Genomic DNA, 12,753 nt, shown 5'->3' with positions numbered 1-12,753 from the left:
CTAGACCTGACTAGGATAAAATTTTCCTCCAAATCCTCCTCACCATCAGCCCAATCAGAACTAATAGGAGTTTTATCCCCTTTCCCATTGGTAATGAACATCACTTTCTCCTCTACTAGAGTATCAGACTTAGAGATATTATTTGTATCATTATTCCTGACCCTCTCCAATTCTCTCAAGATATCAATACTAGAAAAATTACTCTAAAAAATAATTACCCCCATTTTTTATGTTCTAAGCATAAGATCATTATCTGAAAATAAATCAAAGGAATTATGGTTGGGGTTACCTTCCAAGTTCCTCTTCTTTGAAATGGCAACTGCCCTATCCTGAATCTTGTCACCCATGTTCTGCACATCCTTTGTACTGAATCTCAGTGCATCCTTAGATTTTTAATGGAGTAGGAATCACTTCCTCCACATCATCAGAAGAGACAAGAAATTGTACCATGTACTCAGAACGCACCCCACGCTTGATGTGATCATCATCCACCAGCTCTTCCACATGGGTACATTTTTCATTCACCTCCAAGTGAGAAGTATAGATATCATATATATCATTAGCAATAGACTCGGATATCATTTTTTACCTGAATCTCATCCACATTCAGCTTGCTGTTATCAACAACAACCAGTGCTTGAGACCCACCCAAATTTTCTCTCCCACAAGCCTCTTTAGTAGTGGTGTCGATCAAGAGTGTATCATCCTCTGAGTCCTTTGACTCCTCCTACCCCTCCTCTGCACTGTCACTGGGAGCATTTTCCCCAGTGCTATTGCTCTTATAGGCCCCCACATCTTTTTCTTTTTCAACATTTTGTGGATCAGCCCGAGCAAACTGCTTCCCATGGGATGAGTTTTTCTTAGCTAACTCAACCTGGGTCACGTTGCTCATTCTTTCAGGATCTCTGACCAGTATCTTCTCAATGTCATAAAAGAAATCAAAAAAGCCTCAGCCACACCAGGTAGTTCGTCCACATTGTGACATCCCAGCCGGGCCCGCACATACTCAGGTTTGTGCAGAGTGGCCATGTCAATTTCAAGTGGAACACCAACCAAAGATGAGACATATGCCAAGTTTCTTTCATTTCTCCGTTCTAGAGGAACATTAGCCACTCTCACCCAAGCAACCTCCATCACCCCTTTCGGCCCTACATTGGCAGACCAGGGAACAATCTTGACCACTACTCCACAAGATTTGAGAGTCATTCTATCATTATAGCAAGCTTTTTTCACATCTCTCTGATTAGGGAACCACATGACATAAGTATTAGGGCCTATAAGGCGGGCTGTGCGGTGCCATTTTGTCCCAATATAATAAAAAAAACGCATCTTCCAACTCCTTAACACTCGCCTCTCCCTCAATGACAGTAATCACAACACTAGTGGCTCTTTCCTTGAGCTGCTTAGCAGTGCAAGAATCTGGAATATAGAAAAAAACTGGGCCCTTGGCCTGAAAAGCACACATAGGGGCTACACACTCCCAAGGCAGAAAAGTAGTGCAGATTGAAGCTAGATGCCCCATCTTACTGCATCTCTCACAAAGGGCTTGCGGGCAACTAGCAGGAGTATGACTAGTAGCTTTGCAGATCAGACACGGATCATAGGTTTTGGTTGGGAGCACCCGGGTAGATGATTCAGCCCGTTGGACGACGTCAGGGATCTGCTTCTTCTTGGATGCGTTGTCGATGTCGATTCCAAGGGGATTAGGGTTTGGGTGCTTCTCCATCCACACACCCCCCCAGATCTTGCCCGCTTGGCCAACTCCGCCGCGTCGTCCCATCGCGTGGTGTCATCCGAGGCCGATGTCGCCTGCTTGTTCGTGGAGAAGTCGTCGCCGTCCGCCTCCCTGGACCACGAGAAGCGGCCCCGACCGCGGCCCCGATCGAAACGACCGGCACCGTGCCCGAATCGCCTAGATTCGAAGCCTTCCCGCCGATTCCCATGGAAGAAAGGGCCGCCGTGGTCACGGGAGCGCTCGGCTTGGAGGCCACCACCGCCGAAAAGGATCTGCAATCCCCCCCCCCCCCAACTTTCCCCTCCCACCACTGAAAAGAGGAGGGGATTCTGGATCTAGGGTTTCGCGGCGCCTCCCAGAAATGCGAGAAAGCGGCATCTAGGTCACGGGTGGGAACGGGGTGGGCTTTTGTACCTGTCGCATGGCTCGTCTCCCCGCCATGGCAACCGGGATCCTCGTCCACGTGTCGCGCATCCATGGCGGGCGCCTCGGTCGCGTCCGGATGTGGCCCAAGGATGCCCTGGCCCCGCCACCACGTCCCCGCGGTGTACCGCCCGCATCATCAGTCGAACGAGTCTGACGCGGCGCCGCCGCGTGTCCTTCCGGAATCCGGTCCCGCACCCTGGCTATGTGACAAGGAAAGGATACGGCCTGACCGATGTCGATCCGCTCTCGGGCCCGGAGATAGCGCGCGTCGACTGTCACGCCCCTCTCATCGATCAAGACGATCCAAAGCGTGTCGTGTCAAAGCCGGATCTCGCTGTCGACGAAGGAAAGCATGCGCGCCGAGGTAAGGTCAGCCGCGTAGGAGACTAGCCAGCGTACGTCGCTCGCCATCCCGCCCCCTCCACCTCGATCCAATCAAGTTTTTGGCACCCCAGTCCGGTCACGTGATGTGCGTAGCGGCTCCATGATGAGTATGAAAAGCATAGGTGATAGTGGTGCTCCCTGCCATAAGCACTGACAGTTGAGTATAGGTCTTCCCTTGGTTCCATTGATCATGATTCTAGTGGACGAGGTCACAAGTAAGCCACAAATCCACTTTGTCCATCTTGCACTGAAACCCATATGTGTGAGCACAACTGAGGATTATATTCTAGAGTTTCAATCTAAGAGATGATATCAAAATATTTGACGGCAGATCCATGTCAAACACCTTGCTTCACAGCAAAATGCAACAAGCACCTCCTTACTACGTGAAACAGATTAATAACATCGGACATACATCAAAGTGGAGTTTTATCCTTCATTACAACCAAAATGATGCATGATTCTACTAGAACAGGTTTGACGCTCATAATGAAACATGATTTTCTGCTTCTTCCGCCTACATTATATTAGCATAGTGAATTAGTGATGGACGATTCTACCACACTTCAAACATTCAGAACTTGAATGAAATCTGTAGGCCACCAGGAGCATGTCGAACAGATCGAGCTTGGGCACCATGGTATCCACCCCCAGCAGGATGCAGGATATTCTCAGAGCACAGGCTACAACCACCAATTTTTTTGGGATTGCCTGCGAGTGTAAAATCATTTATGTAAAGAACACCACACACACACACCCGCATAATTCATCAAGATAAAATTTGTGTGAACAAAAACTGGAACTTGGATTATTGAAAATACCTGGGTCAAGCTTAACACATGAAATACAAGATATTTTCCTCGTCCCCACAATTTCCGATTCAGCAAAGAAGTACTTGGGGACGAGATCAACACAGTTGGTGGCTCCTTTTCGCTTGGCAAGGAAATTTGCATGGAACCAGATACCATTGAAGACAAAGATATGGCTGCTCACTGGTTTAACCATCTCATGCTCATCCCCCTAACAAATTCACAAACATAAGAGGGCAGTCGAAGGGTGCATATATGAATTAATGAGTAGCTAGGCACTTGGTAATGCATTATGAATTGTTAGATTTAGTCTGTGGAATTCACCATCATAAGAGGGCAGTTCAAGGGTGCAATTAAGTGCCATGTAACTGAGAAAGAAGTTAAACGTATCATGAAAAACAAACTGGGAAAGGACAAGAAAAAAGGACAACTTGGGCAGGTCAAGAGGTGAATCACATTGCACACTGGTTCCACATAGTCTTCACCGCACGTTGGAAGCAATTAAAGAGTATGATCACAGTTTACAAGGTCCAGCTCACTGGGATATTGCTGGGGAACATTTACAGAACATCAAGACAAGAAGACTATTTTAACCTTGTGATACCAGAGTCTAGACAACTTGCAGGCTGTTCAATAACAACACTTTCATGTACATAGGGCCAAACCAGACCTATTGAGCCTCATGCAAAAGATGCAGGCAGCAAAGCATACACAGTGCAGAAGCATTCTAGACCACATGTTAGTTTCTTTATAGTCATACACACCCATGTCTCGAGCTTAATCGCATTCTAGACCACTTGCAAGATTGTTTACCACCGGCGGAAAACGGCACACTGACAAAGTAAAGAAAGCTGAAAAGTTGTCCCAATCTGATGAACTAAATGTCGAATGACTACCCCGGCACTAAATGGCACTATGCAATATTTGTACACTTGAGTAGAATAGAGCAAACCTGATTCATGTTGTTGTAGCGTTCCAAAGCCACACGTGCACACGTCGGAGTTTGCCATGTTGGATCATACTTAATTTATATCCTGAAAGAGCAGAAGTGTCAACATCATACGCATATCTTGCTTGTGTGTTTTCCATCAAACTAGTACTGTACTAATTAACGAGTTAACACTGAATGGTACTATCACATAGAACAGAAGAACTAAACCACCTTTAATAAGTATAAAGTCAAAAGGCGATAACTTACATCGACAAATGATTTTGGATCTCGATGTTAATTATCACTAGTGAGAGGTTACAGCTCATACTTCTCGACGGAGAACTGAATAGCAGGTGATACCTTGCAACGACGGACAATTTTGGACCTAGATACTACTTGTTGATGGAAAAATAAAGTAAATAGCAGGCAGGGAGCAGTGGAGAACATTAAACTGCGTCATAACTCATAACCAATGGCCCTCAAAACTGGAGACATGATAAGAAAAGTATTGTAATGCAATTAGGACTTGATGGTGAGATAATGGATAAGAGATAAAGGAAGGCGTTACAGGATCGCATGTTGCTTGAATATCCTAGGCACCAAGCAGATTTTACTCCCAGGTACAAATGTCAGAGTTGTTGCATTTTAAAAGAGAATCCCCTAGCAAGCAGGGTATGCAGAAACACAACTAAACCAACTGTTCAGATAGATAGTAGAAGACATAATTTATCACCGGGATATATACAGATCATATTTCTAGTACTTGATCGCATAGTTGAAACTATATAAACTCCCATTTATACCAATTATTATCACTAAAATGCTAATGTTGGCCTATTCAACAAAGTTAGTGGCAAGGGCCAAGGGCAGGGGTCTGAAGCTTGGCTCATGTGGTGAGCATAATAGCAAAATCACGGACAATGGCATCGATTCAGTTCACTATATCCATCAATCAAAGAATTAATCCAAAGCATGCAGCACATTAGGGAGTGGAAGTGATTGCGTTGCCGGTGTGGAGAGGTTACCCGTTGTCGTAGCGACTGGGGGCGGGCTTGCGGTTGCTGGTATCCCGGACGACGCGGTTGTGGAGTCTGTACGCGGTGCGATGCCAATTAGGGGGGACGGAGTGCTCGGGCTTGGGCGGAGGAGCAACCATGGTCACATCCGCCGAATCCCGATGGCCGTAAGGGGGCGAAGATGGTCGCGCAACCCTCGCCGCTGGACGCTTGGGCGGAGGGGCCGGGGTCTCGGCGCGGGGTGCTGGAGGAGAAGGAGGAGGAGGCGACGCGACCGCACCCTCCGAGTCCAGGTCCAGGTCCAGGTCCAGGGGGCGGGGTGGTCGCGCAAGCCTCGCAGACTCGCGCTTGCGCAGAGGAACCTGGCCCTCGGCGCGCTTGGCCCGGCGTGCCGGAGGCTCCGCCGCCTTCGCCTCCGGCCTGGACCGCTTGGATCTCCGGGGTTCGCTGGTGGCGCGCTCGTCATGGAGGCCGGTCATCTCGGCGACTCCGGCGGTGGTACGGGATGGAGCGAACAACGACCGAGAGCGGGTCCGGAACGCCTATGTCTCGCTCGTAGCGAGACCGAAGAAGCGCGCCCTCCCCAGCCGCAAGTAACGGGCAGGCCCAACTTTCAGGTTAGTTCCTTTTTTTTTACGTTTCTTCACTCTTTCCTTTTTTTGCTATATACTTTTGTTTATATGTTCGAATATGTTTTAAACACATACATTCCAAACTTAATTTATACTTCAAAAAAACTATAAAATTAATATTATTAAGAATATTAATGCAGTGCAAAAAACATTTACCGTAACTTCAAAAATGCCGGTAGCTTTCAAAACAATGTTTGTGACATTTAAAAAATATTCATACATTTCAAAAACAAGTACATGGAACTTTCAAAAAAAATTATGTAAAAAACGTTCGTGTAATTCAAAAAAATGTTAAATGTTTATATTTTTTTTCCACATGTATAGGAAACATGTGTGATATGTACTAAAAAAGTAGACATCAAAACGTATATTTAAAAAAATGTTAATCATGTATAATAAAAATTTAAACACGTACCGAAAATGTTTTTCATGTTTACCAAAAATATGCATGTGTATGAAAACAATAGGCATCAAAATATATGTTTGAAAAATTATAAACATGTATTAAAAAGTTTTTGATATATAAAAAATGTACAATATGTAATAAAAATGTAGACCATTGTTGCAAAAAAGGAAAAAAATACAACTGAAGAGAAAAAGGAAAGGGAAAAAGAAAAGGGAACAACAAAACCGGAGGAAAAACACTGCAAAAATAAAAAATAAACAAGAAAAACAAGAAAACAGAAACAGAAAAAAAAAGAATAAAAGGAAGAAAAGAAAAAAAGATCGGTCAAAACCAAGAAAGAAAAGATGAAAACCGATAGAAAACAAAGAAAAGTAGGAACACTAAAGAAAACCAGTGAAAAAACAAAGATATTTGAATAAATCCGGTGAAAAAACAAAGAAAACACAAGAAAAAATAAAAAATGAAATGAAAAAATGCCCGAAAACACCAGAGCGAACATAACCATCGAGCGGCTGAGCAAGAAAAAAAACGTACGAAAAATGGGCCGGCCCAAACATTGTAGCACAAAGGAGAAAGCTTCATGCAAGCATATCATACGACTCGCTATAAGAGATATATAGTCGTCGCAGTCCCTTGAAACACGGGAGCAACTAATTAACGAGAGCTCCTTCAGGAGCCTCGCAACGATCAGCACCACTTGGCGCTCTCAGCCATTTGCCACGTGTCGCGCTCTGGGCGCTCCCTCCGGATTTTTTTTATTTTTCCGCACACATTTTCGGCTTTTTAAATAGTATCTTTTTCCTTTTTTTTCGACATTTTGGGTTTTCACCGGTCTTCCCTAGCTTTTCGACAAAAACAAAATTTGCACAAAAAAAACATGTTTCTTTTTTTCCCTTTTTGCGAGAGTCACGGTTTTGCTTCCGCGAGAGGCACAGTTTTGCTTTCGCGAGAGTCATGGCCGTGCCTCTCGGAAACGAAAAAACGCATTTTTTGTTTTTTTTCTTTCGTGAGAGTCACGGTTTTGCTTCCGTGTGAGGCACGGTTGTGCTTTAGCGAGAGTCACGGCTGTGCCTCTCGGAAACGAAAAAAAATGTGTTTTCTGTTTTCTTTTCGTGCCTTTTTCGGAAAGGGAAAAACCCGTGCTCCCGGTTTGCTTTTTTTGTCCGGTTTTCTTCGTGAAAAAAAAGTTCGTCAAAACCTATCAGCATAGAATCTAGCTTTGAAGATCTCGACGCGAGGAATTCAACGGCGAAATCGGTTCAAGATTTGGACGCACGGTTTAAAAGATAAAACATTTTGTATAAACGGATCTACGAAAAAAGGATTTCGCTACAAATCAAACGTTGGATTTTTTTTACATTGCAAACCGAACGTCCGAGATAACAAATTATGTTGTGCCGAGGATGTCAATTTCCTTTAACAAGAACATCCCCATGCTCAGTTTTTTGCCAGGAATTCTCGTGCTTACTAAATAAATTTGCCATCTTTGCGATAATATAATTTTCCATAAGAAAAACATCCGATTTGGCATGCTTAAAATTCTGATGCCAGATTTTTAGCATTTCCAAAAGTATATTGTCGTGTTACAAGAATTCATATACATGAGTAGGAATATAGAAAACAGAGAGGACATTACCATGACACAATTTAAAATGTAATACTTAGAAAATTGCCATGCTACATACAACAAGTAATTTCCATGGTGTGATTTTTAGAATGGTGGCACATACCCGGCCTTAGACTGAGGCCCTTACGCACACGGGACAGAAGTACGAAAAGGAAAAAAAATGAAGTTCAACGAGTGATACAAGGTCGGCTAGACCCATAGCCGCGTCACAACGTGCTAAACAAAGGTGGAGTTTGAAGGATCCCGCGAACCATGAGGGACGTCCCTATCCCACATCTGCACTTGTGCTGGCGCGGCGAAGTTCAGCACACCTAGCGCGTAGGCTGCTGGCGAGAAGCTCCACCCTTCCTTGCTCCCTTGGTCTTGCCAATTGTCGAAAAACATTCCTTCCAATTAAAGCTTTGTTGCGAGTAGTCCATAGGGACCACGCAAGAGCCCACCCAGGCCACGTTACGGTCTTGCGCATTTGTGTCCCTCATAAGGTGATACACGTCCGAGAAATTACTTGGGTTCCAGGAGCAATCGGTAGCCGCCCTCGATACGCTCCAGGTAAACCGGGCGATGATGCACTGAAAAATGATATGGTCACATGAGTCATCCTGATCGCACCATACACATTTGCCGTCACCAGGGCCATTCCTTTTCTTGGTTGTTCGCTTGTCTTTTTTTCCTTTTTATTTTTTCAAGTACCTTTCAAATTTTTATTAGTACACACTGAACATTTTTTAGATGCACGTTGAGAATTTTTCAAATACATGACAATATTTTTCGAATACAAGTTGAACATTTGTCAAATTCACATTGAACTATTTTTCAAATATTTAGTGATCATTTTTTTAATGATGCAAACATTCCTTAGTAGTGTTGAAATTCTTTTTAATGTCATTAATTTATTTGATATGTTATGAAGAACTTTTTCAAAACTATACGAACAAAATTTAACATTGCATGCATATTTACTAAAATTTCATGAACCTATTTGTAACCCTGATACATTTTCTTAAATATCACATATTATGTTTTGAATGGTAGGACATTTTGTAAAAAATACACAAAGAAAATTTTACATTTCAATATATTTTTAAAAATAGCATTCACATATTTTTAAACATGTGAACATTTTTAAAATTTTACGAGCATTTTTCAACAATTATGTAAACACCTTTTCACATTTCATTAGTTTTGTTGTGAAAATTCGATGAACATGTTTTTAAAATGTGTGAATATATTTCTATATGTCATGAACATTTTTTATATAATTCAACATATTTTAGTATGAGTTGAACATTTTCATCTCTTTCTCTCTGCTTCTCTGGCTCTGTGTGTGTAGAATATATCGAAATATAAAAAAAGGAAAAAATGAACGAGCCAACATGTACATATTATTGAATTTAACACAGAAAGGACTTCCTAGTCAATGCCACGTTTTAATCTCGCTACAGGCGAGACTTTGACGCGCACCCGGCGCACGCCGTACAAAGCCCTGGTTTAAATATTAAGCCCAACACGGCCTACGTGAGCTAAAGGTGGCTAAAGAAGACTGGGAGCGCTTTGTCTCGAAATCATGGATTAAACTGATTAAGAGTACTCGTTCTAAAGATCACTCCCATCTCCTCATGGCACTTATCACAATTTGGGAGTTTTCCTCTTTCCCATGCATCCATTTAATCAAAATGTTTATCTCGAACCGTTTTCACCATTGGATCCTCGCGGCGATATCTTCAAAACTAGATCCCATATTGATAGATTTTGACGAACTTTCTTTTTCACAAAAAAAACTGACGGAAAAACCTAACCGGGAACACCGTTTTCCCTTCCTAGAGAGGCACAGCCATGCCTCTCCTGAAAGCACAACCGTGCCTCTCACGGAAACAAAATCGCGCCTCTCACAAATAAACAAACAAAAAAATGCGTTTTTTCGTTTCCGAGAGGCACGCTCGTGCCTCTCGTGAAAGACAAACCATGCCTCCCGCGGAAGGAAAAAATAGAAAACACTTCTTTTTTCATTTCCGAGAGGTATGGCCGTGCCTCTCGCGGAAGGAAAATAATAATAAAAAACACTTTTTTTCTCGTTTCGAGAGGCATAGCTGTGCCCTCGCGAAAGCAAAATCGTGACTCTATCGGAAGAAAAAAGACCTCTTTTCTCGTGAATTTTTTTTTATTTTTCCAAAAGCTAAGGAAGACTGGTGGAAAACAAAAAAGACAAAAAAAACCCAGAAAAAATCGTTTAAAAGGGCGAAAATATGTACGGAAAAATAAAAAAATCCGAAGAGAGCGCCCAGAGCGGGACACATGGTGGGCGACTAAGAGCGCGCCAAATGGCGTGCTCTCAGCACACCCCCAAGTGATTGTTGTGAGGCTTTTGAAGAAGCGCTCGTCAACTAACTGCTCTCGCTTTGTCTCGCTTCAAGTGAGAAGAAAGAGGTCGTCACCTCTAGGGCTACCTTAGTGGTTCAGCCCAGCGTAGGAGGAGCCTCCGCTTTGTTTTCCTTCCTATTTATTTTATTAGTTTTACTTACATTTCTGAAATGGAAAATTTTGTATGAGTATTTAAATTTTTGGAAACATTCACCACTCATTAACAAATGGTCATGCAGTGTTCAAAAAATCTTGCAAGACCTTTAAAAACTTTTAGTAGCATTCAAGAAAAATGTTTGTGACATTTAAAAAGTTCCTGTGCTTCACTAAAATGTTCGTTATATTTTAAAAGGTTTATACAATGTAGAAAACCATTATTTTATTTTAAAACATTTTATACCATTCAAAATTGTACTTGACATATAATAAAAAGGTAAAAAGGAAAAATGTTGCTGATGTATACGAAAAAAGTAGAACATGTTTTGTGAAATAGAAAGAAGAAATAAAAAGGAAAAATAAAACCATTAAAGAAACATAGAAAACTGATAGAAAAATGATAAAAAGCGGGTCAAACCGGTCATAGAAGCTTCCAAAAACCGCTACCCATATTGGACCGGCTCATGTGGCGATCGCCTACTGCAAGATGGAGGAGAAATATAGCCCCCCGAAGAAGAAGGCTCGTCGTTAGTATAATCTGCACACCAGCCATGCCCATGAAGATACTCCTATCTTTTAACTCACTGCTCTGTGAGTTCAAGAATGTCCGGCGCCAACTCTATAATGCAAACAACAACATCCATCCAGAACAGAAAGAAGGGCCGGTCAAAGCCCACGGCTGAACACGCCGTAGCTTTACTCTCCGGCAACCCACCGTGAGTAGAGTCCGGTGGAGGCCACTGGAGCAAAAGTAAAAACCCAGTGAACCATGACTATCGGCGCTTCTCGACCATGCCAACCTGCCAAGTCACTGTCCTGGTCAAATTGCACGCACTGGATGGGCCGGTGGTCAAGCATACAGAAAGATTATCCCACCAAAATTTCTTTCTGAGAGAGAGCCAGCTGGTGAAGCTGGTCAAGCATACGGGATGGAGCGAACAACAATCGAGAGCGGGTCCGGAGCGCCTACCTCGCTCGTAGCGAGACCGAAGAAGCGCGCCCTCCCCAGCAGCAAGTAACGGGCAGGCCCAACTTTCAGGTTAGTTCCTTTTTATTTACGTTTCTTCACTCTTTCCTTTTTTTGCTTTATACTTTTGTTTAGGGCGACGCTGCGCGTCCATCGGCCGATTTTCTGATTTTATCCGTCGTCTCGACGGCCGTTGGATGCCCGACCTGATGGCCATTCGATCTAGTGTAGACGCCCGCATGCGCACTCGTTATTTCCTGCAACAGCCACTATGTTGCAGAAACAAATAACACTCTTGCCCCAAGCCCCGACAGAGCTGCGCCCCGCGCGACTCCGTCGCCGACCCACCGCAAAATCAGCTCGCCGGCGGCATCCTGGAGCTAAATTGAAGTTTCTGCAACACTATGGCGCTCCATATCGCGCGTCAGATGGCCGGATCTGACGCAAATCGAGCTCACCAAGGGGCCCTGCTTCGAGATCAGGCGCGACCATCGTTCTCAGCTCCTAGCGCCGCCGGGGGGGGGGGGGGGGGCGTGTTGGAGTTTCCTCTTGGTTCACAATCCCCCCGGTGGTGTTTCCTGAAACTACTTCGAGTAGATCGCATCTGGAAGCCTAGGTTAGTTTCTGAAACATGGTCTCTGTTTCTGAAACATAGCTATCTCTGAAAAACGTGAATCAACAAATCCCACTGTCCTGCTTGATTGTATCTCTGAAACCAAGAGGTTCAGGACTACTGGCTACTTGATTGTATCTCTGAAACATGAATTCTAATTCCCATTGTCCTGCTTGATTGTATCTCTGAAAAATGATTTCATTGTGTACAAAGTGTTTCTGAATTCCTTGCAACCGCGCTGCCCTCTGTCCTGGCCACACGAGTCAACTGAGCCGCAGGCGTTATCCAGTTGCACGAATGTTTCCTGAAACAACAGGTAAGTTTCAGAAAAAACGTCCGCGCGACGCGGAAGCGTGGACGCTCTCGTCTGTCTGATCAACAGACGATCCAACGGATGTGGAGCCGGCGGACGCATGAGCGTTATCAGTCGGTTGAACGTAAGCTTTTTCCTTTTGTTTATATGTTCGAATATTTTTAAACACATACATTCCAAAACTTAATTTATACTTCAGAAATATATATAATTAAGATTATTAAGAATATTAATGCAGTGCAAAAAACATTTACCGTAACTTAAAAAATGCTGGTAGCTTTCGAAACAATGTTTGTGACATTTAAAAAATATTCATACTTTTCAAAAACAAGTACATGGAACTTTCACAAAATTTTATACTATGTAAAAGAAGTTCGTGT

At 43.4% G+C, this 12,753-nt stretch overlaps 1 protein-coding gene across 1 annotated transcript; it reads right to left on the bottom strand.

Annotated features, from left to right (window-relative positions):
• Window positions 1-3,067: 3,067 nt before the first annotated feature.
• Window positions 3,068-4,388, bottom strand: LOC123134950 (uncharacterized). Its single transcript, XM_044554097.1, has 3 exons — window positions 4,307-4,388; window positions 3,367-3,565; window positions 3,068-3,256 (listed from the first exon to the last, which is right to left on the bottom strand). Exons 1-3 carry the CDS (start codon window positions 4,313-4,315, stop codon window positions 3,120-3,122), a joined length of 345 nt encoding a protein of 114 aa, XP_044410032.1. The 5' UTR covers window positions 4,316-4,388; the 3' UTR covers window positions 3,068-3,119.
• Between the last annotated feature and the right edge of the window lie 8,365 nt (window positions 4,389-12,753).

This window comes from Triticum aestivum, chromosome 6B, assembly GCF_018294505.1.
Source record: "Triticum aestivum cultivar Chinese Spring chromosome 6B, IWGSC CS RefSeq v2.1, whole genome shotgun sequence".
In the NCBI taxonomy this organism is placed as follows: domain Eukaryota; kingdom Viridiplantae; phylum Streptophyta; class Magnoliopsida; order Poales; family Poaceae; genus Triticum; species Triticum aestivum.
This window is presented reverse-complemented; position numbering and strand designations above follow the sequence as displayed.